This window comes from Aotus nancymaae, unplaced genomic scaffold, assembly GCF_030222135.1.
Source record: "Aotus nancymaae isolate 86718 unplaced genomic scaffold, 86718_ANA_hifiasm-v0.15.2.pri h1tg000018l, whole genome shotgun sequence".
Lineage (NCBI taxonomy): Eukaryota > Metazoa > Chordata > Mammalia > Primates > Aotidae > Aotus > Aotus nancymaae.
Window position 1 is genome coordinate 20,056,120 of NW_026988430.1, and position 27,435 is coordinate 20,083,554.

General features: G+C 46.0%; 1 protein-coding gene and 1 non-coding gene across 10 annotated transcripts in view; both read right to left on the reverse strand.

Moving 5' to 3' along the window:
* TEX14 (testis expressed 14, intercellular bridge forming factor) overlaps positions 1-27,435 on the reverse strand; it is a 93,436-nt gene that overhangs the window by 51,672 nt on the left and 14,329 nt on the right. For 6 of the 9 annotated variants that reach the window (XR_010343344.1, XM_064378409.1, XM_064378405.1 and 3 more), the window contains exons 2-10: positions 25,329-25,443; positions 20,929-21,094; positions 19,753-19,889; positions 15,643-15,724; positions 13,976-14,106; positions 13,045-13,158; positions 11,596-11,719; positions 8,662-8,840; positions 943-1,094 (exon numbers count right to left, since the gene is read on the reverse strand). Coding sequence is in view for 8 of the 9 variants with exons in the window: in XM_064378409.1 (XP_064234479.1) it covers positions 943-1,094; positions 8,662-8,840; positions 11,596-11,719; positions 13,045-13,158; positions 13,976-14,106; positions 15,643-15,724; positions 19,753-19,889; positions 20,929-21,094; positions 25,329-25,443 (1,200 nt within the window). In the remaining variant the exon portion in view is untranslated. Of the gene's footprint in view, positions 1-942; positions 1,095-8,661; positions 8,841-11,595; positions 11,720-13,044; positions 13,159-13,975; positions 14,107-15,642; positions 15,725-19,752; positions 19,890-20,928; positions 21,095-25,328; positions 25,444-26,079; positions 26,216-26,656; positions 26,742-27,435 lie in introns of those variants that run through there. The other 3 variants (XM_064378406.1, XM_064378407.1, XM_064378408.1) reach the window with 3 other exon arrangements.
* LOC135275801 (small nucleolar RNA U3) lies at positions 26,526-26,744 on the reverse strand. The gene has a single exon (XR_010343380.1). It is a non-coding gene; the product is annotated as a small nucleolar RNA U3 (small nucleolar RNA).

Consider the following 27,435-nt stretch of genomic DNA (forward strand, 5'->3'; position numbering starts at 1 on the left):
TCATAGTTTACTTCTCAGAGGCTGGTCTTTCCCCCTAATTTACAAGTTCTCAAGTGATACCTAACATAGATCATAAGTATTGATACCAATATTCAGATTAAAAATTTTGCTTGGACTAAATGACTTATCACTGACAAGCAGATGGGTGGGCTTTACTGAGTTTTTTTTTTTTTTTTTTTTTTTAAAAGCAGTGGTGCGACCTCAGCTCACTGCAGCCTCTGCCTCCCAGGTTCAAGAGATTCTCCTGCCTCAGCCTCCTGAGCAGCTGAGCCTACAGGTGCATGCCACCATGCCCAGCTAATTTTTGTATTTTTAGTAGAGACGGGGTTTCACCATGTTGGCCAGGCTGTTCTCCAACTCCTGACCTCAGGTGATCCGCCTGCCTTGGCCTCACAAAGTGCTGGGATTACAAGCATCAGCCACCTCACCCAGTTTGCTGAGTCTTAAAGAATAGTTAAAAGACAAATATTTCTAGGAAATCATCTTATATTTTCTGTCAAGTACAAAAAGGTTTCCTTAAGAAATCCTTTTTTCTTTTTTTTTTGGGAGACGGAGTCTCACTCTGTTGCCCAAGCTGGAGTGGAACAGCACAATCTTGGCTCACTGTAATCTCCACCTTCCAGGTTCAAGTGATTCTCCTGCCTCAGCCTCCCAAGTAGCTGGACCTACAGGCATATACCACCACACCTGGTTAATTTTTGTATTTTTAGTAGAGATAGGGTTTCACCATGTTAGCCAGGCTGGTCTTGAACTCCTGACCTTGTGATCCACCCACCTCAGCCTCCCAAAGTGCTGGGATTACAGTCATGAGCCACCACACCTGGCCAAGGAATCTCTTTTTAATAAGTCTTCTATTTTCATAAAAGTAAGTAATTCCTGGCGGGGAGAAGAATACATCCTAAGAATAGGGACTTTGGTCAACCATTAATGATCTTGATCTACCTGTTAAAATCTCCTGCATGATCATAGAAAAGCTGTAGATGTCCGACTTCACTGTGGCTGCCTTCTGTAAGATCACTTCTGGTGCGGCCCAGTTGTACAGCTGGGTAGGGAGGGGCACTTGAGTCAGGTCCCTCTGTACACCTCCATCCTGGCTATGGAAGGAAACATACAAGGCAGGGCTCATGTCTTAAAGGGCCTTTTATTAATTAAATCATTCATTCAGAGTCTTCCCGTTGCCCAGGCTGGAGAGCAGTAGCATGATCTCGGCTCACTGCAACCTCTGCCATCTCCTGGGTTCAAGCAATTCTCCTGCTTCAGCCTCCCAAGTAGCTGGGCTTACAGGTGTGTGTCACCAGGCCAGGCTAATTTTTGTATTTTAGTAGAGACAGGGTTTCACCATGTTAGCTAGGCGAGTGGTTCTTTTAATCAACACACTGCATTTGTGAAAACTTTGCCTCTGAAAGCTGACAACCTCTTTGAGCTTCTGTAAACCTGGCTAGACACTGAGCTAAACCATGCTGCTTCAGAGCTGTTCCAACACCTGCAATTCCTTACTGTTCCACTCAGGCCCTCACCCTGAGTTCACCTGGCAATTCTACTGCTTACCCACTTCACTCAAGTCACAGGAGCCTTCTTTCAGTTGCTCCAACATATCTAGCACATTACCCCTTCAAGTCTTTACACTGGCAGCTTCTGCCAGGTATGCCCTGCCCACAGATCCTAAAGTGACTAGCTGCTTCTTGTGACTGAGATTATTTGTTTGAAAGTCACTTCCTCAAGGAGGCCCTCCTTGACTATCTAATCTAAAGTAGTGTTATTTTATTGGTTTCAGAGCACTTGTTATTTGAATGTATGTTCATTTATTTAGTTTATTATCTGTCTCCCTTCCATTCTAGAGAGTCAGCTCCATGAGAGTAGGCACCTCATCTGCCTTTATATCACTGTACCCCTGGGCTTTCACCAGGGCCTTGATGCTTGCTGTTGAATAAACGAATATAAGCTCTTTAAATACCCGCCTCAAGCCCCATCTGCTTTATCAAAGCCATCTGGGACTTTCCCAACTCCTCATGATTGCTTCTTTTCAGAACCCCTGCCCTTTTGGGATGGGCCCTCTCAGTTCAGCACTCAGAGGTTCACTCATTTGCTTAAAAAACTCATCTTCCCAAACAGACTCCTTAAGAGCTAAGTCAGAGCATCCTAAATGTCTTCTGGCCCAGCAAGAGCCCTCAGGGTAAACTCAGCACTGACTTCTGCCCACAGGTATCATGAGAATCAAATGAGATCACGGATGCAGAAACACTTGGTGAGCCATAAAGCACTCTTTCATGTAAAGAATTAGCATGAAGGGGTTGGGCATGGTGGCTCACGCCTGTCATCCCAGCACTTTGGGAGGCTGAGACAGGTGGATCACAAGGTCAGGAGATCGAGACCATCCTGATCCAACAAGGTGAAACCCCGTCTCTACTAAAAATACAAAAGTTAGCCAGGCGTGGTGGCGTGTGCCTGTAATCCCAGCTACTGGGAGACTGAGGCAGGAGAATCACTTGAACCCAGGAGACGGAGGTTGCAGTGAGCCGAGATTGCACTACTGCACTCCAGACTGGCAACAGAGTGAGACTCCGTTTAAAAAAAAAAAACATTAGTGTGAAGGCCGGGCACAGTGGCTCACGCCTGTAATCCCAACACCCTGGGAGGCTGACGCAGGTGGATCATCTGAGGTCAGGAGTTCGAGACCAGCCTGGCTAACATGGTGAAACCCCATTTCTACTAAAAATACAAAAAATTAGCCAAGCGTGGTGGCATGCGCCTGTAATCCCAGCTACTTGGGAGGTTGAGGCAGGAGAATCACTTGAACCCAGGAGGCAGTGGTTGCAGTGAGCCAAGATCGCACCATTGTACTCCTGCTTGGGCAACAAGAGCAAAACTCCATCTCAAAAAAAAAAAAAAAAGGAAGAAGAATTAGCATGAATATTATGGGAGGCATTCAGTAAAGAGTTAATGACTGCCAGTTGATAATTAAGAATTAAGTTTTTAAAAAGCAAGTGACAGCAAGTTTTTTGTTGGTCTGGCAAAAGGATAGATTTTAGAGGATGAGATGGGCTTCTCAGACTTGGAGCAAACTTCCCTAAATAAAGTTTCTTGCAGCAAATCTTTTCATAGAGGGCAGTGAGTTCATGAAGTCATGAAGGTGTAAAAGGTAGTACTGACTTTAGTTGTATTGCTGAATAGTCAGGCATGGTCTGGCATAGTGTAAACAGTGTGGATATGTATGCAAATTTAATATGTAAATATTTGTACAGTAAACATATGCAGTCCGGATGCAGTGACTCACACCTGTAATCCCAGCACTTTGGGAGGCGAAGGTGAGTGGATCATCTGAGGTCAGGAGTGCAAGACCAGTCTGGCCAACATGGTGAAACCCCATCTTTACTAAAAAGAGAAAAATTAGCTGGGCATGGTGGCACATGCCTATAAAATCCCAGCCACTCAGGAGGCTGAGGCAGGAGAATTGCTTGAACCCAGGAGGTAGAGGTTGCAGTGAGCTGAGATTGTACCACTGTGCTTCAGCCTGAGTGACAGGCTCCATCTCAAAAAACAAACAAACAAAAAAGCAAATATGTTAAACATTTACATAAACTTAATATACTTGCAAACACATTATATAATCATACATTAAATTAATAAATTAATACAAATTATATTTGTATCACAGAAAAAAAAATGGAGTGCTTTATTATCAGAGATATATTCTGAAAACTACCATGCTTGGCTTTCCAAGTTGGAGGGCAATTCTCCAAGAGAAACACGGAAACCCACCTACCCTGACAAGCCTCTCAGTGTTGTCTAAGTCCCTGGCAAGAGACAAGTCACTTATAACTATGATTTAAATTCTTTCTCTTTTAATTCCTTTCTCTCTTATAATCCCTTCTTCCTTCTCTGTTAAAGCTAGCTGGGGCTGGGGGGGTCTTCTTTTCTGGCTGTTACTCTAGGACAGTTATTTTTCTGAGCTTCAGTTCTGGCATCATTAAAATTACATTAGGCTGCAGCTATGTGACACTGCTTACAAGGTCAATTCCAGCTCTAAAGATTCCATTAAGAAGGAGCTGAGGCTGGGTATGGTGGCTCAGCCAGGTGCAGAGGCTCACGCCTGTAATCCCAGCACTTTGGGAGGCTGAGGCAGGCAGATCACATGAGGTCAGAAGTTTGAAACTAGCCTGATCAACATGGTGAAACTCTGTCTCTACTAAAAATACAAAAATTTGCCGGGTGTGGTGGTGCACACCTGTAATCCCAGCTACTCAAGAGGCTGAGGCAGAAGAATGCTTGAACCCAGAAGGCGGAGGTTGCAGTGAACCGAGACCACGTCACTGCACTCCAACCTGTATAACAGAGCGAGACTCCATCTCAAGAAAAAAAAGGGTCAGGTGCGGTGGCTTATGCCTATAATCCCAGCACTTTGGGAGGCCAAAGCAGATGGATCACTTGAGGTAAGGAGTTCAAGACCAGCCTGGCCAACATGGTGAAACCCCATCTCTACTAAAAACACAAAAATTAGCCAGGCATGGTGGCACGTGCCTGTAATCCCAGGCACTCTGGAGGCTGAGGCAGGAGAATCGCTTGAATCTGGGAGGCAGAGGTTGCTGTGAGCTGAGATCGCGCTACCACATTCCAGCCTAGGCAACAGAGCAAGACTTTGTCTCAAAAAAAGAAAAAAAAAAACGGAGCTGAAGGTAGGAGAAACAGCTGCATCACTTTTACACCAAGAAATGGAAGACTATCCTTGAGAGTAACATTCAACAAACTGATGGCCCTAGTAGAGTTACCAAAACTAAACATGGGATTGAAGGTTAGTGAATAATCCACTCATGTTATCAGCTTTCTAAGACAGGTATGTTGTTACACCTGCAGTGGCTTGCTGACTGACATTTCTGACACTTCTACCTCAAGTTCCATCCTAAGGTCATTCACAGATATTCACAGACCCTTGGTTACCTCCTACCCCCTCACTTGGCCAGCTGTTGACCCCAGAAACTTCATGCATTTCACTTCATTTCCTCCCATTTTGGCTCCATGGTCACCACCAGACCCTGTCTCATGGTCTCTTGGCTCGTGTTCCTGTCATCAACCACCAATCCATCCTGCCCCTATATCCTGGAGACATCCTCTATCATCTGGTTTAGCCCCATCTGTGTCTCTAACCAACCAGTTGGGTAACTTCACACCATTGCTTCACCCTTGGGTGCCTCAGTTTCCTCAACTATAAAACAACAGCATTGGGCTGGGCCATCTCCAAAGCTCCATTTCACTCTAGGATGCACATTTCTATAGGAGAGCAAGAGTAGAAGAAACTGCAGTATCTTTCTCTCAACAGCAGATGGCATTCCATCACTGACAACAGTCTACACCTCTTGGCTTCCACTGCTCCTGAACACAGAGCCAGAGGAGTTAACCTTGCTCTGAACCACTTCAAGTTTTTCCTTCAACTAGATCATCTAATCATTTAAGAAATATTTACTGGCCAGGCGTAGTGGCTCATGCCTGTAATCAGGAGGCCGAGGCAGGAGGATTGCATGAACCCAGGAGACTGAGGTTGTAGTGAGCCACTATACTCTCACCTGGGCAAAAGAGATCCTGTATCCCTGACCCCCAAAAAAGAATGCTGGGCATGGTAGCTCACAACTGTAATCCCAGCACTTTGGGAAGCCAGGTCAGGCAGACTGCATGAGTCCAGGAGTCCAACTCCAGTCTGGGCAACATGGCATCACCCTGTCTCTATAAAATATACAACAATTAGCCAGATGTGGCAGTGCGTGCCTATAGTCCTAACTACTCAGGAGGCTGAGGTGGGAAGATCGCTTGACATTGGGAGGTTGCAGTGAGCCGAGATTGCGCCACTGCACTCCAGCCTGGATGATAAAGCAAAATCTTGTCTCAAAACATAAATAAACAAATAAAACATTTACTGAGGACTTATGACATGTGGCAGGCTCAGAGCTGGTGATGAACTCCTCTTCTGGTGGGGTAGACACACTTGTATAGGAATGACTGTGGTATGGCCAGGCATGGTGGCTTAAGCCTATAATCCCAGCACTTTGAGAGGCTGAGGCGGGCAGATCACAAGGTCAGGAGTTCGAGACCAGCCTGGCCAATATGATGAGACCCTGTTTCTACTAAAAATACAAAAATTAGCTGGGCATGGTGGCGTGCACTTGCAGTCCCAGCTACTCAGGAAGCTGAGGTAGAAGAATCGCTTGAACCCGGGAGGCAGAGGTTGCAGTCAGCCAAGATCATGCCACTGCACTCAAGCCTGGCAACAAAGGGAGACTCTGTCTCAAAAAAAAAAAGGAAAAAGAAAAAATGACTGTGGTAAACTTGCGTGACACATTTGAGGAGAGGAATATGCAAAGTGCCTCAGGGATGAGGGCATCAGTACAGACTTCACAGAGAGTGTGTCTGAAATGAGTTTAAAAGGCAAAAGCAGTGTGTGCCAGGTATTCCAGATGCAGAGAGCAGTGTAGTGAAAGTGCCTTCAATGGTCAGGAGGGAGCAGGGCAGTTATGAGGTTGGCACTATGGGTAGACTCCCACTTGGGGAGGCTTCTGCTCCCTGCAAAGGGGTCTGGACTTAATCTTGCAGACAACGAGGAGACCCTGAAAGCTTTTAACTCAGATTAAGAATGGACCGTATGTGAGGCTGAGCAGCTCAACTAGTGACAGTCATCTGCCTGTTCCCATCTAGAAAAGTGCCATGGCTCCAGTCACACCCTAACAGCTCCCCTGCTTTCTCTTGCCTGGTCACAACCCCTTTCCATACATAGGAGCAAGAGGGAGGATTTTTTTTTTTTTTTTTTTTTTTTTGAGATGGAGTTTTGCTCTTATCACCCAGGCTGGAATGCGATGGTGCAATCTTGGCTCACCACAACCTCCGCCTCCCGGGTTCAAACAATTTTCCTGCCTCAGCCTCCCGAATAGCTGGGATTAGAAGCACCTGCCACCATGCCTGGCTAATTTTGTATTTTTAGTAGAGACGAGGTTTCTCCATGTTGGTCAGGCTGGCCTCAAACTCCTGACCTCTGATGACCTTCCCACCTCAGCCTACCAAAGTGCTGGGATTACAGGTGTGAGCCACCATGCCTGGCCAAGAGGGAGGATCTTAACCTACACAGCATCCCAATGTTCTTAGGATAAAATTCAAACTCCTCACCAGGGCACACAAGACCAAGAACAACCTGGCCTCTGCTTTCTCTCCATGCAGAGGGACAAGCGGCACTCCAGGTCTGGGGAAGTGAGAGCCTTTCTGTTTCATTTGTTCAAAAAACATATGCTGAGTGCAAAGGACTGTTCTGGGCATTTGAAATATAGCAGTGAATAAAACAGAAATCCCTGCCTCATGGAGCTTTTCATCTTTGAGAGAAGTTACAGAGTATGTGACAAGCAAAGATCTGGTAAGAGACAAGAAACTAAGCATCAGTGATGGGTAGGTGGAAGACAAGGGTAAGAGGAGGTAGGTGGGTCTAGGCAAGGGGTGTGCCCAGTGGCTGAGGCCTCACAGAAGAGCAGAACCAATACTGGCCCAAAGGCTCAGAGCTGTGGATGGCAGTAAGGAAGCGCAGGGGAGAGCCTCTGCCTCTCAAAGCTTGGGGGCTCTCAGGAGGACTTTGATTCCTGCCAATAGGAAATTAAGCCCATCTACCAACTCCCGAATTTTGACTGCCTCTCTCACTGTGCTGAGCCCCTTGAGGGCAGAGAATGCCCTCCATGTCCATCCAAGCCAGTGCCTGGCCCAGATGTAGGAGGTGTGACAGACTATTAGGCTCATTAGCACCCATCACCTTCTCTCCTTCGAGGATGCACAGCTAAGGCACAGCTCAGCTTCCCTCCAGTAAAAGGTGACTGGGCTCTGGCCACTACAAAGTAAGAGGCAGTTATGTACCCACTTCAGACTGGCCCCAAACCCCACTGTGTCCCCTCCATGTTCTTTTTTTGCCTGCTGACTGGCAGTGCAAAGAATGCAGTAGGGGATCAAAGCCTGGAACTTGGTGAAGCTACAGACTGGAGTGACAGAGAACCCTGTCCCCACCTCCAACACGTGCTGGATTGCAACGAGAGTGAGAAATACACCTCGCTGTGTTAAAAGCTGCTGAAAATTTTGTAGTCAATTATTACAGCATTTATACACATTGGCTAATGTGAGCTCTTACTTGTTAAATGTTTATTAAAGTGTCTCCAGGCCGGGTGCAGTGGCTCAGGCCTGTAATCCCAGCTCTTTGAGAGGCCGAGACAGGTGGATCATGAGGTCAAGAGATTGAGACCATCCTGGACAACATGGTGAAACCCCATCTCTACTAAAAATACAAAAATTAGCTTGGCATGGTGTCATGTGCCTATAATCCCAGCTACTCAGGAGGCTGAGGCAGGAGAATCACTTGAAACTAGGAAACTGAGGTTGCAGTAAGCCGAGATCACGCCACTGCACTCCAGCCTGGCGACAGAGTGAGACTCCGTCTCATAAAAAAATTATAAATAAATAAATAAATAAATATCTCCAAATTCCTCTAGCCTTGGCAGACAAGATAAGGCATTTGGAACAGATTTAGCCACTGATGGACAGGTTCAGCTCACCAATAAGGAGTCCCACCAGATCAGATTCTGTGTCTACAGGAGAGGTCCCCAAGGGAGATCACCTTCAGGAGAAAGTCCTGCTCCATGTTGTGCCTACCTTTCCATCATGTACTCCAGGTTGGTCAGCCTCGCTTCACCTGGGGAGATGATATGGATAGCATAGGAGCTGAGAGAGCGGTGGATAAACCCCCGGAAATGCAGGTATCTCAGGGCATCAGAGATCTGGAGCAGCAGATGCACAATCACCTCCATGTGCAGCACTGGGAAATGGGACCGCTGCAAGCAAGAGATAAAATGCCAAGAAAAAAAAGGACTGAGGCCCTGACACTGTGGAACATTTTGTGATTTCCAAAGTCCTTCCATATGATCCTGGTTACCAAGGATCCCCATTTTACAGATTCAGAACCTAATGGTCAGTGAGGCTAACTGAATGGCCTGACGTCCCAACGACTCAGGCCCCCTGAACCCAAGCCTGGATTCCTTTCCCTCGGCTGAGCCGCTTCATACCACAAAAAATGAAAAGAAATTTCTTAAAGTCTGGTATGTGCATTCAGGATTGGCCTAGGGAAAACTGCCAGGGGAGGTCCCCCACGATACCAGTAAACCTGCCCTGTCCCCTCCATGTCCAAGCCCAAGCTGCTGGGGAAAACCTGAAAGCTCAAAGGACCCTGCAGGATGCAGATAACCAATCCAGTCCCTAACCCAGTCAGACGAGCCAGAAAGTGCATCCTAAAGGGACAGAAATTTACTAACATTAATGCACCTGGCTGACTAAAGTCTTAATGGGTCTCTCCCCCAGAAAAATGGTCTTTAGAGTAATACCCTCACTCAAGGGGGGAAAAACAGGAAAAACAGAATAGGAGGTCCTGAGGCAGAAGAAAGGGCAAGCCATTTGGGGGAAGGACCCTTCTTAGAGGGGCTCTCCTCACTTCTATCCAGGGTCTTTAGAACAAAGTCATAGAGGGAAAAAACCCAAATACTCCAAGATTTCTCTAAACCTACATCTCAGCCCAAAGCACCCATCCCAAGGACTCTACATAAGCCAGGAAAGACATCTCCTAACCCCAAAGAAACTTCAGAGGTGAGAGGGGAGTGTTAAAGGCCTCTATAGAAACAACTGGTATGCAGCACAAGTGAAAATATAGGAAAATAAAGCCAGTAGCTGCTGCATTATAGTTAGTCAAAAGGTGTCTATGTTTTGTGAGTCTGTGGCACTCTTAGATGTCTGATAAAGAAGCAGGACTAGGCTGGCCACAGTGGCTCGCACCAATAATGCCAACACTTTGGGAAGCTAAGGCAGGATGATCACTTGAAACCAGAAGTTCAAGACCAGCCTGGGCAACACAGCCGGACCATGATTCTACTAAAAATTAAACAATTAGCTGGGTGGGGGCTGGGCGCAGTGGCTCATGCCTGTAATCCCAGCACCTTAGGAGGCCGAGGCAGGTGGATCACCTGAGATCAATTCAAGACGAGCCTGGCCAACATGGTGAAACCCCATCTCTACTAAAAATACAAAAATTAGACAGGTGCGGTGGCGGGCACCTATAATCCCAGCTACTTGGGAGGCTGAGGAAGGATAATTGCTTGAACCAGGGAGGCAGAAGTTGCAGTGAGCCAAGATCGTGTCATTGTACTCCAGCCTGGAGGACAGAAAGAAAGTCTGTCTCAAAAAAAAAATTAGCTGGGCATGATGGCATGCACCTGTAGTTCCAGCTACTTGGGAGACTGATGCAGGAGGATCATTTCAGCCCATGAGTTTGAGGTTACAGTGAACTACGATCTCACTACTGTACTCCAACTTGGGCAATAGAGCAAGACCCTGTCTCAAAAAAAAAAAGCAGAACAGGCTAGGTGCAGTGGCTCACACCTGTAATCCCAGCACTTGAGAGACCAAGGTGGGCAGATCACTTGAGGTCAGGAGTTCAAGACCAGCCTGGCAAACATGGTGAAACCCTGTCTCTACTAAAAACAAAAAAAATTAGCCAGGCATGGTGGCAGGTGCCTGTAATCCCACCTACTCTGGAGACTGAGGCAGAAGAATCACTTGAAGCCAGGAAATGGAAGTTGCAGTGAGCCAAGATCGTGCCACTGCACTCCAGCTTAGGCAACAGAGGGAGTCTGTCTCATATATACACATATATATATAAAAAGGGGAATGAACAAGGACAGCTTTGAGTTTAAAGAAACAAGAATAACAAAAAAAGCACATTGACAATAATAAAACCATACTAGTTCTGACCATGTGCTTATCAGTCTTAAACAGTACATTATACAGCCCCTATAAAGCAAAAGAATAAAGATATTTATCTTTGCAAGGTGCAGTGGCTCACACCTGTAATCCCAGCACTTTGGGAGGCCAAGGTGGGCAGATCACAAGGTCAAGAGTTCGAGACCAGCCCGACCAACATTGTGAAACCCTGTCTTTACTAAAAATACAAAATTAGCCAGGCGTGGTGGCATATGCCTGTAGTCCCAGCTACTCAGGAGGCTGAAGCAGGAGAATCCCTTGAATCGGGGAGGCGGAGGTTGTGGTGAGCCAAGATGGCGCCATTGCACTCCAGCCTGGGCAACAAGAGCTAAATTCTGTCTCAAAAAAAAAAAAATCCGGGCGCGGTGGCTTACGCCTATAATCCCAGCACTTTGGGAGGCCGAGACGGGTGGATCACGAAGTCAAGAGATCGAGACCATCCTGGTCAACATGGTGAAACCCCGTCTCTACTAAAAATACAAAAATTAGCTGGGCATGGTGGCGCACGCCTATAGTCCCAGCTACTCGGGAGGCTGAGGCAGGAGAATTGCTTGAACCCGGGAGACAGAGGTTGCGGTGAGCCGAGATCACGCCATTGCACTCCAGCCTGGGTAATGAGCGAAACTCCGTCTCAAAAAAAAAAAAAACCACACACACACACACAAAAGATATTTATCTTCCATGCATGCACACATAGGATCGCTACAGCCGAGGCAAGAGGGTGGGGAGGGAAGAAACTGGGAGGGCAGCAATGGAAAATCCACAGAAACAGCGGTTTACTTGTTCATGAAGAACACTGAATAACGTGCCGATAGTGATGCGCTCGTACACAAGGCGGGTTTTCTTCAGGTCCTGGGACAGACACACAGCCATCAACTGCAGCAGGTAGGGGTGCCGCAGTTTGCTGCAAAAGAAAAGAAGCTTTAGTTAGGGCAGGGGAGAGGCGGACATAATGAAAAAATAGATGTAGGCCTTTTGAACACATTCTAAACAAATGCCATTTGTATACAATCTTTTCTAAGTAAACAGGATATGGTGAGGGTTTCTGTTGGAATCTGTGGCCCTCACTGATGAGAACCTGAGAGCTCAGAACTATAAATGATAACAATGACAATGTGGCTAAGAGCTCCTGTATACTTTGTTTGCATATATAGTCTCAGATCCTAACCACCTGTAAGAAATGTATCATTACACTCATTTTAGAGATGATGAGACCAACATCAAGGAAATGCAGGGCCTGGTGCAGTAGCTTACGTCTGTAATCAAAAAATTTTGGGAGGCCAAGGCAGGCAGATCACTTGAGATCAGGAGTTCAAGATCAGCCTGGCCAAGATGGTGAAACCCCATCTCTACTGAAAATACAAAAGTTAGCCAGGTGTAGTGGCACACACCAGTAGTCCCAGCTACTCAGGAAGCTGAGGCCCAGGAAGTGGAGGTTGCATTGAGCCCAGATCCTGCCACTGCACTCCAGAGGGAGAGTTGGTCCCAAAAAAAGAAGAAAAGGAAATATGTCAGGAATTCATCACCCAAGGTCGCATGCCTGACTCAGTCTCATGTCAAAGTCTATGTTGCCCAGGCTGGAGTTCTTCCAGCTTCCTTTGGTCCCTTCAAGCCGACTTCCACAAAAAGAAGGATGTAGCCTCTCTAGATGCCTCCTGCAGGAGTTGAGGAGCCTTCTCAGGAGAAATCTTGATAAGCCTGGGTCCACTGAATGAATAAATCAAGAGCCTGTCCTAGCAAGAGCAGAAGGACCTAACTCTGGAGCCACAGGAACCCTAAGGTCCAGAGATCCATGAGCATGTCCTCAATGGCAGAGATATGTCCTCAGACATCTGGATCTCATGCAAGCCATGTTCTATGAAAACAGGATAGCCACGTGCCTTTCTGATGGGCATAGGGCCTAAAGTGGGTGGGACTCAGAAGTTGTAGCAGGAGAACCAGAAAGGCCTGCATGGAGGCTGCAGCACTCAGAGACATGGGTTACAGGGCAGCTGATAGACAGAGCCCCTCACCACCACTGTCCCCTCTGCTCAGGCTACTCATTAACTTCTCTTCCTCTTTTCTGGCAGCCCTTGGAAGTCAAGTCAGTCAATTACAACAGTCAGGAAATGCTGAGACTGAGAGGGGCTGGAGCTCCCCATCCTAGGCACAGAGCTAAACAGCCCAGAACCTGGGTCTATAGAGAGACCGGGACCTATAAGGGGCCTGGCCCTTAGGTCTCCTTCTCACCTGCTGTGTTCCTGCTCAGCAATTAACAAGTCCGCCAGCCACAGCTTGTTGCAGTGTGGGTGGGTGGGGAGATTCAGCTCTTTCACTGTGACCCTGTACCCGTTCCACATCAGGCTACAAAGACAGGAAAGAGTTTCAACAGAAAGGATTGAGCAGCCACTTCTTCAGTGAATGAATTTTCCTAAACAAGGACCAGAGACGTGGTCTCTACACAGAACCTGAAATGCCACTGGCACTACTGGGTCCTCCCTCCCACTACACCCAGGTACTAAAGCACCCTGGGGAACTTAGGTGTAGGTGGTGGGAAGTCACTGAATTCAAGGGAGTGACTTGATCAGGTTTGTATTCAGAGGCAGAATGGTACCAGCAGTGTGGGGAATGGGTAGGGGAGGGGTGGTCCAGTCAATGGGAGGTCAGTTAGGAGACCAGTCCAGGTGAGGGATGGTGATGAGACTTGGGCAAAGGCAGCAGCAATAAGACAGTTTCTATAGGGGGACTCATTACCTTTGGCCTGTATCAGAGGCAAGACAGTCACTACCAAGTTGCCTCTAATTCTTTAGCAAACAGAGATATTAAAATATTGTAATGAGTAATCTTTCAGAGCAGCAGTTCTCCCACCAGAGGACATTTGGCAATGTCTGTAAGACAATTTGGTTGTCACAGCTGTGGGGGCTATAAGGGACTGCTACTGACACTAGTGGGTAGAGACCAGGGACTTCTAACATCCTACAATGCACAGGACTGTTCCCAACAACGAAGGATCATCTGGCCCAAAATGGTAATAGTGTCCTGACTGGGAAATTCTGATTTAGACAGATGTTCTTGTGTTTCCTGTGTTTGAGTAGAAACTCCCCACACATAAGGAAGTCATATGCAGCCCACTCTTCCTCTGAAACTGAATCAGACCTTCCACTGGCCAGCCCCCACTTACTTGGTCATGACCATGTAGGGGCCGCTGAAGAAAGAGAAGGTGGGCTCATCATCAGCTTGAACCACGTCCTTTTCTCCAATAACTGGAAGAGATCCTAGATAGGCTATCTGTGTCGCCCCTGTGAGGTAAAACTGAAACCAAGGCATAGCCTCAAATTATGGGGAGAGGAAGGAAGAGCAGAATACATCCAGAATCTTAACAGCCAGCTAAAAGAATGACAGCTGCTATTTATCAACTTTCTGAATACTCCTATGCACTGGGCATTTTTTTTTTTTTTAAGACAGGGTCTCACTCTGTCGCCTAGGCTGGAGCATATGGCACAATCTTGGCTCACTGCAGCCCTGACCTCCTGGGTCCAAGCAATCTTCCCAACCCAGTCTCCCAAGTAGCTGGGAATATAAGCATGCACCACTGTACCTGGCTAATTTTATTTTGTTTTGTTTTGTTTTTTGTTTGTTTTTTAAGACGGAGTCTCACTCAGTCGCCCAGGCTGGAGTACAGTGGCGCAATCTCGGCTCACTGCAACCTCCGCCTCCAGGGTTCAAGTGATTCTTCCACCTCAGTCTTCCAAGTAGCTGTAAGACGCTTGCCACCATGCCCAGCTAACTTTTGTATTTTTAGTGGAGACAGGGTTTCACCATGTTGGCCAGGCTGCTCTTGAACTCCAGACCCTGTGATCTGTGCTGGGATTTCAGGCATGAGCCACTGCGCCCAGCCTTTTTTGTTTTTTATAGAGACAGGCTTTTGCCACATTGGCTGGTCTCAAACTCCTGGGCTCAAGTGATCCACTCACCTTGGTCTCTCAAAGTGCTAAGATTATAGGCGTGAGCCACCAGCCCTCACCACAATTCTTTAATCTTTAATTATTATCTTTAATATTTCTAAAAATCTTTCAAGATTCTATTATTCTTTCCTTTTTATTATTTTCCCTGAAGAAACTGAAGCTCACAGAAAGAAGTCAGATGCCTCAAGTGCCATGGCTGGGACTGAGAAGCCTACTGTGGCCCCCACAGCACCCAGGATTGCGTGTGGCCAAATCTGATATTCCTCCTCCCTCTCCCCTCCAGGCTGCCTCAGCAGAACAAACAGAATGGAGAGTAGGACTGGGTGAGGTGGCTCACTCCTGTAATCTCAGTACTTTGAGAGGCCAAGGTGGTTGAATTACATGAGTCCAGGAGTTTGAGATCAACCTGGGCAACATGGCGAAGTCCCATCTCTATTAAAAATACAAGTAACAGGTGATGGTGGGCACCTGTGATCCCAGTTCCTTGGGAGGCTGAGGCACAAGAATTGCCTGAACCCAGTAGGCAGAGGTTGCAGTGAGTCGAGATTGTGCCATTGCACTCTAGCCTGGGCAACAGAGTAAGACTCTATCTCAAAAAAAAATTAAAAATTAAAAACTAAAAATTAATTGATTAATTAATTAAAAGATAATTTTCTAAACTCAAATCTAGCCCAGGGTCATCCAAGGGAATTATCTGGGGTTTTCACAATTTGTTAGTAAGGACAGGAACACTAAGAGATACCTTTCCCTCAACAGGGACAAAAAAGAAAAGAACAACACTTTGGTGAGGATAAGGAAGGAGGAGTTGGACAAAGGTGGGAGATGGGCCCGATGATTGTCCAGTTAGTCCTGCAAACACTGGCTGTCAGTGACAACCTCTTACCTTCCCAAACCCGAAGCTGTAGATATTTTGAGCAGAAATGACTCCAGCTTTAAGCAGTTGGTTAGGAGAGCCATTAGGGCTTCTAGAAATATTTAAAAGGGAAAAAAACTCAGAATTAACCACTCATATCCAGAAGTTTATGCTGAACCAAGTCTTCGGAAGGTATAGTTGATTTTGTCTTTACTGCTAGACTTTTTGTTACAAAACTAGAGATGATGTAATAGCCAGCCTCTGAGAGGGGGCTTCTATGATTCTCACCAGTATGCATAATCTTGTGTAGCCCCTCACGGGTCAGATAGGGCTGACCTGTTAACTCATTTTTGACTGTTAACACTACAAAACAGTGATGGTATGTCACTTTGAGGCTAAATCTACCAGGGCTTCTGCCCTGATTTCTCTTGGATCATTTGCTCTGCCAGCTGCCATAATATGAGGACATTCAAGCAGTCCTAGGGAAAGGCTCAATGCCCATCAGCAATTTCCCGGCCATATGAACAGGCTGTCTTGGAACTGGATCGTCCATCCTCAGTCAAGGCTTCAGATTAACACAGCCCTAACTGACATCTTGACTGCAACTTCATTAGAAACCCTGAGCCAGAACAATCTAGTTAAACCATTCCCTGATTCCTGACCCACAGAAATTGTGTGAGATAAAAATGTTTATTGTTTGAGGCTGCTAAGTTTGGGGGGTGATTCATTATGTAGCAATAGATAACAAATACAGATGATCAGAGTTGGAAATAATCATAAAGCAAATCTTGTCCAGTTTTTTCATTATATAGGCAAAAATGAAGCCCAGGAACAGGAAACCTGCTGGCCTGAGGTCATAAAACACAGCAGTGACCAGACTCTGATGTTGCTCGTGCCAGCTACTGTTCTTCCCATATTCCACAAGCAAACCACCACCTGCTCATCAGGGCCCCCACTCACTGAAGGAGTCGAGGAAGAAGGGGTGATGCCTCTTATTTCTTTGGCTCCCAGAACCTGGCATGGTGCCATGCAGTAGGTGCTCAGTTAAGGTTTGCCAGATCAGTAGTTTCAGCTCAGACTGAAGGGGAAAACATCCTACCGACAACAGAGACACTTTCCTTTTCTTGGCAAATGGCAAAGAGCTGGGGGACCGTGCATATTCAGTCAGGGTCAGCCTAAATCAGGTCTGTGAGGCCCCACATGCCACTATTAGTGAACAGATGTAAATATTTAACTTCTGCTCTATTTCCTCAGCAACTCATCAGTGTCAGGCTGTCCCATCCCTGCTATAAGCTACTATGCTATTGAGAAAACTTTGAAGTTCAGACTGAGATAAACTGAGCATCCCAGTTTACACCTACTGTCTTAGCACCATTATTGATAGTTTCCCTTTCACTTGCAAAACAGCCAATAAGCTATATGGTCACTCTCACTTGAGTAGACAGATCATAAGAAAAAAGCCACTTTTCTACACTAAATCATCAGTCTCTTCTTAAAATAAGGCCTATGTGCTTAGGCCTCAAAAGATCTAGGAGACAGTGGACCATTTCCTGCCCAGAGGAACAGACCTTGTGCTGACAGTGAGGGTGTCAGCCTCCAGCAGCAGTGGAACTGGGGGTTACCACTGACAAGGCCTCCTGTCTTCCACTCTGGGGCCTCTTGGCATTCGTGGCTCTTTGGAGGGGAGAGTTCTATTTCAGTCTAACAATGACCGAGACAACAACTGAAGTTCAGACCAACATTTCCGGCTCTCTTACCTAAATTTCTCAGCACACATCTATATAACTAAACTCAGCTGGGTAGACCGAAGGAAAAACTAACTCCAGTCATCTACAACCATTGGTTCTCAACTCAGTGCTTTTCTTCTTTCCCCAGTCCAAGCACTGTGCAAACACACACATGTGAGGAATCTTATCTGACATGGCACCACTCACAAATCTCAGAGGCTAACTGTAATTTCAAGAATTTGTGTGACTTTTTTACATTAAGAGGGGGGCTGGACATGGTGGTTCACATCTGTAATCCCAACATTGCGGAGGTGGAGGTGGGCGGATCACCTGAGGTCAGGAATTCCAGGCCAGCCTGGCCAACATGGTGAAACCCCATCTCTACTAAACGTATAAAATTTGCCAGGTGTGGTGGTGGGTGCCTATAATCCTAGCTACTCAGGGGGCTGAAGCAGGAGAATTGAAGAACTGCTTGAACCTGGGAGACAGAGGTTGCAGTGAGCTGAGATTGCACTACTGCACTCCTGCCTGGGCAACAGAGTAAGACTCCATCTCAAAAAAAAAAAAAAAAAAAAGAAAAGAAAAGTTGGGGGAAAGAAGTGTATTCCCATCTAAGCATTTCATTAACCTCATAAGAATGTTTCCTCTAATTCTAAACTAGATGCTGTATCTAGATGAGTAACTTAGATTGTAAAAGCTCATCTACCCTTACACTTGGGTTTTCCTTCAGGCTCACTCATGAGCCTCCTCTCCTTGTACAGAGCCCTACCATGCACCAAGCAGCTAAGGGTTAGTAGTGATGAATAGGACAGACACAGTCCCTGCCCTCTTGGAATTCACAATTTAATTGGAAAACTGGAGAAGAACATATACCAACAAAATAATTGCAAGCTGTGACAATTCGCTAAACTTGGAAGGAGGGGTCTCCATGTAAGCACCAGGGGTAGAGGCAGGAGATGAAGTGGGAGGGGTGGGAGGGCTTGGATGAGGCAGGGCCTCCAAGGCCAGAAAAGAGATTTGGGAGCTTATCCTAACAGCCATGGGGAAGGTCCTTAAAGGGTTTTAGCAGAGTGGTACAACCTGATTTCCATTATTTTATTTTTATCATTTTATTTTATTTTTATTTTTTGAGATAGGATCTCACTCTGTCCCCCGGTCTGGAGTGCAGTTGCACAATCTCAGCTCGCTGCAACCTCCACCTCCCGGGTTCAAGCGATCTTCTCAGCTTAGCCTCCTGAGTAGCTGGGACTATGAGATGCACACCACCACACTCAGCTAATTTTTTTTTTGGAGATGGAGTCTCGCTCTGTAGCCCAGGCTGGAGTGCAGTGACGCGATCTCAGCTCACTGCAAACTCTGCCTCCAGGGTTCAAGCGATTCTCCTGCCTCAGCCTCCAGAGTAGCTGGGATTACAGGTGCGCACCACCACACCTAGCTAATTTTTGTAATTTTAGTAGAGATGTAGTTTCACCATGTTGGCCAGGCTGGTCTCAAACTCCTCATCTCAGGTGATCTACCTGCCTCAGTCTCCCAAAGTGATTACAGGTGTAAGCCACTGCACCCAGCCACCTGATTCCCATTTTTAAAAGGTCATTCTGGGTGCAGAGTAAAGAACCAAAACTGGCCAGAGTGGCAGGCAGCACAGCAGTTAGGAGTAACTGGGAATCATTAACTCATCTCGCCTGAGAAGCTAGCAGCATCAAATTATCAGAGGAAAACCAGGACTCAAAGTGCATGAATGACAGGACAAGGAAGCCTGCAAGAGCGTGGTGAGCCCAGCTACCCTGTTTACAGAAAGACATGCCGTCAGAGAAAAGTAAAACGGGAGGGATTCTCTACATACAAACTCTACGTCAACCAATCCCAGAGAAGTTAAAATGACTTCTCCCTGCCAAGCTTAGCCCTGAGTATGGAGGGAAGCATAGGGCCCACCTCCTGCAGCTGTGATGGGAGAGGGATGGGGCTGCCCACCTAGCTGGCAGCAAGTCTCTTATATCAGCTGAAAATAGCCCAAGAAACTGTAAGTTAAGCACTTGAGGTCTTTTGCAACCTTCGTAATAAATGAACACTCTTTCCACAGTTCAGGAGATGACAAAAAAGCCAGCCAGGTGCCTTGCTGGGAAAGGGTTTTCTGCTGACCTAAGATGTAACCTTTCTGCTAACCACAGCGTGGTTCCCACCAGAGCCCACACTCATTTCTCTCACACCTTCTCGGAGAGAGAGGAGAGAGGGCCAAAGGTGATCTTCTGGTCTTCCTTCATCAAGGCCAAGTCTTTTCTTTCCAAGCACACCCCTCTGGGCTGGATGCCAGAGGGCACAGATGTGGAGGAACCAAGGCAGCCCATGCTGCAGGACTCCCACGAGGAAGGCTGGGTGATGGAGAACATCCCACTCTGCTCAAGGCAGCACTCACCTCTGCACAAGGCCCCCAAACCAGGGCGGGCTGTAGACAAGCCGCTGCGGGGAGTCTATCTTCTTTAGGAGGTCATAAGAGAAGCCCTGGATGATGGCCTGCATGTGTGAGGCACAGCGCTGCATGAACTCCACTATCTGCAAAATGTCGCAGAGACACCCAATGCAGGCACAACACTTTTCAGTGGAATGGAAGCTTGGATGTGAAGATAAATGGTCCGAGGAGCAGAGAGCCCCCAACAGAAAAACCTCTTGAAAGGAAAGGGCCCAGGTGATTTTCTAAACATTTCTGGAATGTTTTCAGGGAGAGAATTTGGGGCAACAATTTCCTCCAACTCCCTCCCTCAACAGATGAGGAAACTGATGCAAAGAGAAACAAAATTGCTGGTCCAAGGCCCAATAGCTGGGGCCTACACTATACCTGCCCTTGTGTTTTACATTTATGTGATTTTTTCTTCATTAAAACACATCATACCAGCTGGGCATGGTGGCTCACTCCTGTAATCCCAGCACTTTGGGGGGCCAAGGTAGGCAGATCACAAGTCAGGAGTTCAAGACCAGCCCGGCCAACATGGGGAAACCCCATCTCTACTAAAAATATAAGTTAGCTGGGTGTGTTGGTGCAAGCCTGTAATCCCAGCTACTCAGGAGCCTGAGGCAGGAGAATGGCATGAACCCAGGAGGCGGAGGTTGCAGTGAGCCAAGATCGCATCACTGCACTCCAGGCACTCCAGCCAGGGCAACAGAGTGAGGCTCCTTCCCCCTCAAAAAAAAAAAAAAAATCACACCTGCCAAGCCAAGTTACTTAATGCCAGTGGGCCTCAGTTTCCCCACCTATAAAATAAAGACAATAATAGTACTTACCTGAGAAGTTGTTGTAAAGATTAAGCGAGTTAATATATAAAAAACATTTAGAACAACATCTGAGTCATGGTAAGTGCTAATTAAATGGGTCAGACAAAATTACAGTTGTTTGCCCTTCCCACAGAATGGATGACTAGAAAGGTTCACTAGACTTGCTGGAAGTTTCACAGCTGGCTAACCTGCTTAGATGTAGGCCTGAGAGTACAGTGTCAATGCCAAGGCGACTGCACGCTCTGTGCCGACCACTGGGAGCCTGACTCCCAACCCAGTGCTCTTCTACTGGGTGTGGATGCTAAGTGGGGCCCCCCCTTACCTGGGTGCTACGCTCCTTTCCTGCTGTCAAGGCCCAAGTCTGCGGGTTTTGACCCCTCTCATCGTGGAGTCGCAGGTCACCTCCGGCATCCAGCAGTTTGCTGAGGATCCACTGATTGCCTGAAAATGCTGCTGCATGGACAGGGGTGCTCCCATCAAAGCAGCGGCTGGGGAGGGAGATGGGTACAATGGGTGTCCATGGCAATGCTCCTGCATTCCACAGAGCCAGGCTCAGTGTGCAACACAGGGCTCCCATTCTAAAAGAATGGGGAATGAGGGATATAACAACATAATTTGTGAGGCCCCTGTCTGTGACCTTTCTTTCTTTCTTTTTTTTTTTTTTGAGACAGAGTCTTGCTCTGTTGCCCAGGCTGGAGTACAGTGGCGTGATCTCAGCTCACTGCAAACTCTGCTCCATGGGTTCAAGCAATTCTCCTGCCTCAGACTCCCACCACCATGCCCGGCTAATTTCTGTAATTTTAGTAAAGATGGGGTTTCACCATGTTGGCCAGGCTGGTCTCGAACTCCTGACCTCAGGTGATCCACTCGCCTTGGCCTACCAATGTGATGGGTTTATAGGCGTGAGCCACCGTGCCTGGTGCCCAAAGGAACTTTCTACACACACAAATATCCCTTTTGCTCCCTTCTTCCCTCAACCCTTAAAGGAAATATCATTTCCCAATTTACAGATGAGGAAATAAAATGGCAAAGCTGAGGTTCATTCCCTGGCATGGACCTGGTTCCAAATCCAGTTTTCTTTACCCAGCATCGTAATATTGGCTGCCTGAAAACAATGTCTTCACATCTGCAGTGTCCTGAGATCAGGCTGGTCAAGCACAGCCTAACAAGACACCACCTCTCTCAGGTAAGAATGTCTCCCCCTCTCCAAAAAACATCCTGTGGTAGAGGCCCACAAAACCTTGGCATCAGCAGCAGTCAAGGATCTATATCAGAAAAATTTCACCAAAGCCAATAAACTATCTGAAGCATGAAGGGACTGCCTTTATTGTGTCCAGGATATGGTGAGAATATGATATATAGCCTTAGTTTCCTAACCTGGCTGCACGTCAGAATAGATAGATTCTTAAATGAAAATAGGCTGGGCATGGTGACTCACGCCTATAATCCCAGCACTTTGGGAGGCCAAGGCGGGTGGATCACGAGGTCAAGAGATTGAGACCATCCTGGTCAACATGGTGAAACCCCGTTTCTACTAAAAATACAAAAATTAGCTGGGCATGGTGGCACACACCTGTAGTACCAGCTACTCAGGAGGCTGAGGCAGGAGAATTGCTTGAACCCAGGAGGCGGAGGTTCTGGTGAGCCAAGATCGCACCATTGCACTCCAGCCTGGGTAACAAGAGCGAAACTCTGTCTCAAAAAAAAAAAAAAAAAAAAAGGGAAAGAAAAGAAAAAGAAAATATGTAGGCCAGGCATGGTGGCTCATGCCTGTAACCCCAGCACTTTGGGAGGCCGAGGTGGGTGAATCACCTGAGGTCAGGAGTTTGAAACAAGCCTGGCCAACATGGTAAAATGCCGTCTCTACTAAAAATACAAAACTTAGGCCAGGTGCAGTGGCTTGCGCCTGTAATCCCAGCACTTTGGAAGGCCAAGGTGGGCAGATCATGAGGTCAGGAGTTTGAAACCAGCCTGGCCAAGATGGTGAAACCCCGACTTTACTAAAAATACAAAAATTAGCCAGGCATGGTGGTGGGCACCTGTAATCTCTGCTACTTGGGAGACTGAGGCAGGATAATTACTTGCACCTGGGAGGCGGAGGTTGCAGTGAGCCAAGATTGTGCCACTGCACTCCAGCCTGGGTGACAGAGCAAGAATATCTCAAAAAAAGAAAAAAAGGCTGGTTGGGATGGCTCACGCCTATAATCCCAGCTCTTTGGGAGGCTGAGGTGGGTGGATCACCTGAGATTGGGAGTTCGAGACCAACCTGACCAAGATGGAGAAACCCCATCGCAAAGCCCCAGTTTCTGGTTCTGTTCAATGGGAACTGAAAAAATAACCACCACCCACCTTCCTTCTCTGTCAAGAAGGTATCAAGTAAGCTAGTGTTTGGGAAGGCCCTAGGAAAAGCCAAAATGCTTTACAAAAAGAGATGTTTGGCCAAGTGCAGTGGCTCATGTGGGGTTCGCTCCCATGTGAGGCCCCTCGGAATTGGGCCTCGCCATATGGTGAGCTTGAGCCCAGACACAGTTTCTCGTTGGAGGCAGTCGAGATCGAGGAAAGTTAAACTGAGATCAAAGGATATCTAAAAGCAACTTTGCTAGATGATAAGGTGATACCTATGTGGTCTGAGAAGACATTGTGTTTATTTTCTGTTTCTGCTTTTTATGACTTTGTCTACCCATTTGCTGGGTCCTGTGCTTGTTCTTGTGACTGCTGTTTGCACAGTTAATAGGCTTACTGCCTCTCTGGTGCCCTGCATAGATAGTTAACTTTTTAACTTTAGCCTTCACTGCTGTTTGCACAGTTAACAGGCTTACTGCCTCTCTGGTGCCCTGCATAGATAGTTAACTTTTTAACTTTAGCTTTCCCCAACCTGATAATGAGACCTGTCTGGATGACTTGATTGTATCGGATTATGTACCTGATTTTACTATTGTGTTATCTGCTGCCTAAGCTTGTATCCCAGGACTTTCTGTTCCCTTTGATGTATGAGATATTGGTGTCTGTTCCTGCAAATGAAGTAGGACAAAGATATATATACTAACTGTGTGCAAAAATAAATTTGTCACTTAAGCAAAAGCTTACTTGACCCTCCGGACCTCTCTATGCTTTCTCTCTTTTCTTCCAGCACACTCCCCTATTCAGGTTGGAACCCTCTTGCTGGCCAAGAGTCCCCGGCAGACGTGCCGGCCGACCGGGAGCCCAGAGGCTCACACCTGTAATCCCACCACTTTGGGAGGCCAAGGTGGATGGATCACTAGAGGCCAGGAGTTCGAGACCAGCCTGGCCAACATGGGGAATCACTGTCTCTACTAAAAATACAAAAAATTAGCCAGGCATGGTGACACACACTTGTAATCCCAGCTGCTCCAGAGGCTGAGGCAGGAGAATTGCTTGAACCCGGGTGGCAGAGGCTGTAGTGAGCTGAGATCATGCCACTGCACTCCAGCCTGGGCCGAGTAGGACCCCGTCTTTTTTTTTTTTTTAGTTCAAACTCATTTCCCTTTTATTAAAGTACAGGTTACCGTTACATGGCTTGGTACCCAATAAAGGAAAATTTATTCAAATAAGGTAATATGTTATCATCAGTATTTCCAGGTGACTGTTTACATTCAAGTAGCAATATCAGTAAATCCTTGGGAAGCCCATCCATGGGGTTTACACTTTCTCAAGGCCCAGTTCCTCTGGAGTGGAGATTCCCAGTTCATTTAAAGTTGGTCTGAGTTTCTGGATGACATAGGGGTAGATTTCTTTATGAGGTCCTGCTTTGTCCTTAACAGCCTCTAGGATGCGAACTGTACTAGCAAAATCATTTAACCGTCTGCATGCCCACAAAGCAGCATCAATGATTTTGGGCTCTGAGGACCCTGTCTCAAAAAAAAAACAAAAAGCAAAGAAAAGAAAAAAAGCAGCTGTTCACCTGTCACTGATTCATTACATTGTGTTGCTGTTCCATATCAAAATTTAGACCAATAATTAAACTCTAATTCTTTTACAGCAATAAGAGTCAGGCAAAAGTCACTCTTTTTTTTTTATTTTTATTTTTGAGACAGAGTATCACTCTTGTTGCCCAGGCTGGAGTGCAATGGCACCATCTCAGCTCACTGCAACTTCCACCTCCTGGGTTCAAGCAATTCTCCTGTCTCAGCCTCCCAAGTAGCTGGGATTACAGGCATGCACCACCACACCCGGCTAATTTTTTGTATTTTTAGTAGAGACGGGGTTTCACCATGTTGGTCAGGCTAGTCTCGAACTCCTGACCTCAAGTGATCCGCCCCCCTTGGCCTCCCAAAGTGTTGGGATTACAGGCATGGGCAACCACACCCAGCCCAAAAGTCACCCTTTCTGACAAAATTATGCCAAGTATATTTAATTGGTGAAGAACTAACTTGGTTGTGGAGATGTCAAACTGCCTAAGTGAGTACAGTACATAATACAAATTACAATCTGGAGTGGAAATACGCAAACAGTGCTATTAATGACTAAGTAACATATTAATGACTAATCTCAATCACATTTCATTGAGTCCAGTATAACTGCTTAGAAAAATTTTACTAGCAGTTAAAATTATGTTTTAACATATGTATACAACTATATATCATTGATATAAATTAACAAAGGTTATTTTCTTTTAATGTTTTTCAAATTAGTTTCTAAACACCCCAACTCATCTTTAACAGCACAACCCCTATTTTCTAGACACCAATTTATTGTACTTACTGATTTGGATCTGATCCATAATCCACCAGAACATCAACTAATTTCATAAGGCCCAATAATGCTGCAACAAAAAGTGGTGTTTGCCCCTGGGAGTTAACTGCATCAACATAAATTCCTGCAAAGGAAATACCAGAATCAATGCAAATATCAGTAATTTTCCTGAGATGGAACTGGGTGGGGAGAGGGGACGAAATTAAATGTCTTTATAGCGTACTTTCATATATTGCTGTGAGCTTTAAAAAAAAAATTTTTTTTAAAGACCTTCATTAGTTGCACATAGATACACTGGAAGGCAACCTGTGTTTATTTATCAAAAATATTTACAGAAAGTTGCATTGAAGCATTTATTTCACCATACTTTGGTATATTATAACATGGATTAAAATGTTCTCAGTCATGGGAAAGAATGAAAGACTAATGATACTTTGTGTGTTGGGAGAAAAGCCGTAACATAAAAAGAGCTCACTGGAATACATATCCTTACCTAAAAAATAAAGTATAAAGATCAATTCAACAAGGGAAAACAAAACACGCAAAACAGACCAATTTCCAGTACAATCAAACAATGATGCCGTGAATAATTAAAAGAGACTGGAAACAAACAAAAAGCCAAAGGAGCAACAACCAAAACCAGGTAGAAAAAAAGGAAAAAGGTAAGTAGATGTCAAACATGCCTTTCCTACCAAGAAGAAATTAGTCCTCCAGAACACCAAAAACCACCAAGACATATAAGAATTATAACTCCTCAAACCTGGTCAAGCGCTGTGGCTCACACCTATAATCCCAGAATTTTGAGAAGCCAAGGCAGATGAATTACCTAAAACCAGGAGCTCAAGACCACCCTAATCAACGTGGCAAAACCATCTCGCTACCAAATTTTTGAAAAGTAGTAGAATGCGGTAGCGTACCTGTAATCCCAATTACTCGGAAGACCAAACCAGGACAACACTATTTAAGGTAACCCCAAACTACTCGAGAGACCAAACCAGAACAGTACTACTTAAGAGCAGGATACTGTGAGTTTAAATAACTCACGCCGCATTCAAACCTAAACCCAAAAGCAATCTACTTTTCAAATAACATATATTCCCTATTCTTTCAAAATAAAAAAACACAAAAACACACAAAATATTCATGTAGTAAAAACTATTTACTAAGCACAACAAAACTACCTTTAATACAGAAACAAGGACGGAAACCACTCAGACTGCGTTCTCTCTCTCTTACTCTCCCATAAAGAAAGAGAAGAACGATCATCAACGCCCAACGATAGTTACAAGTAATGCAACACCAAGGGTCAAGTTCACGCTCAAGAGAGAACACTGTACCTCTTCCTCGTGGTTTCCGGTGCGCTACACATTCAGAGAATCTTCTCTAGTAACAGACTATAGAAATAATCCCTGAAAGTATAGTCTTAACTTGGGTTTGCGGGCCTTCCCGACGTGGAAGAAACTCACACACATTATGGTGATGGTGAGTTTTCTGTAATCACTGTCCCTGGATAATACTGACATATGTTTTTGTAAAAACCATTTTTCTATTACCAAAGTTCGACAAAGCCTTTAAAATAAGCTCAAAATTTCGAAAATACCTTAGGCACTCATGCTAATTAACATATGGTAGCAAAACAGCCAATCACTCGCCAGTTACTTCCTAACCCTGCCCCACTTTCTCTACACGTAACACTGACGACTATAAAGCGCGCCGGAGCGCCAGAAAATCTCAGGGACACACCCCGGTTGGGGCTGATGATTCGAAGCCGGGAATCCCTTGAGGAAAAACTAAAGCGAGAATGTGAAAGCGACAATTCAAAGCCAAAGAGTGTGATATCTGCATAGCACATCCTATTAAATTTTATCCTGTGATCAAAATTCCAGACATGTAAATATTTTAGATTTCTTCCCCTAAAACCAGGGAGGTTTTATTCTGCACGGCATTGCTGTGTTTATTTTTTGGGACTGGGTCTCGCTCTGTCTCCCAGTCTGGCCTTTAACTCCTGGGCTCGAGCGATCCTCCAACATCAGCTTTCCAAAATGTTGGGATTACAGGTGTGAGCCACCACACCCGGCCATTGCTGTGTTTAACCAAGCAGGACAATATATTCCTC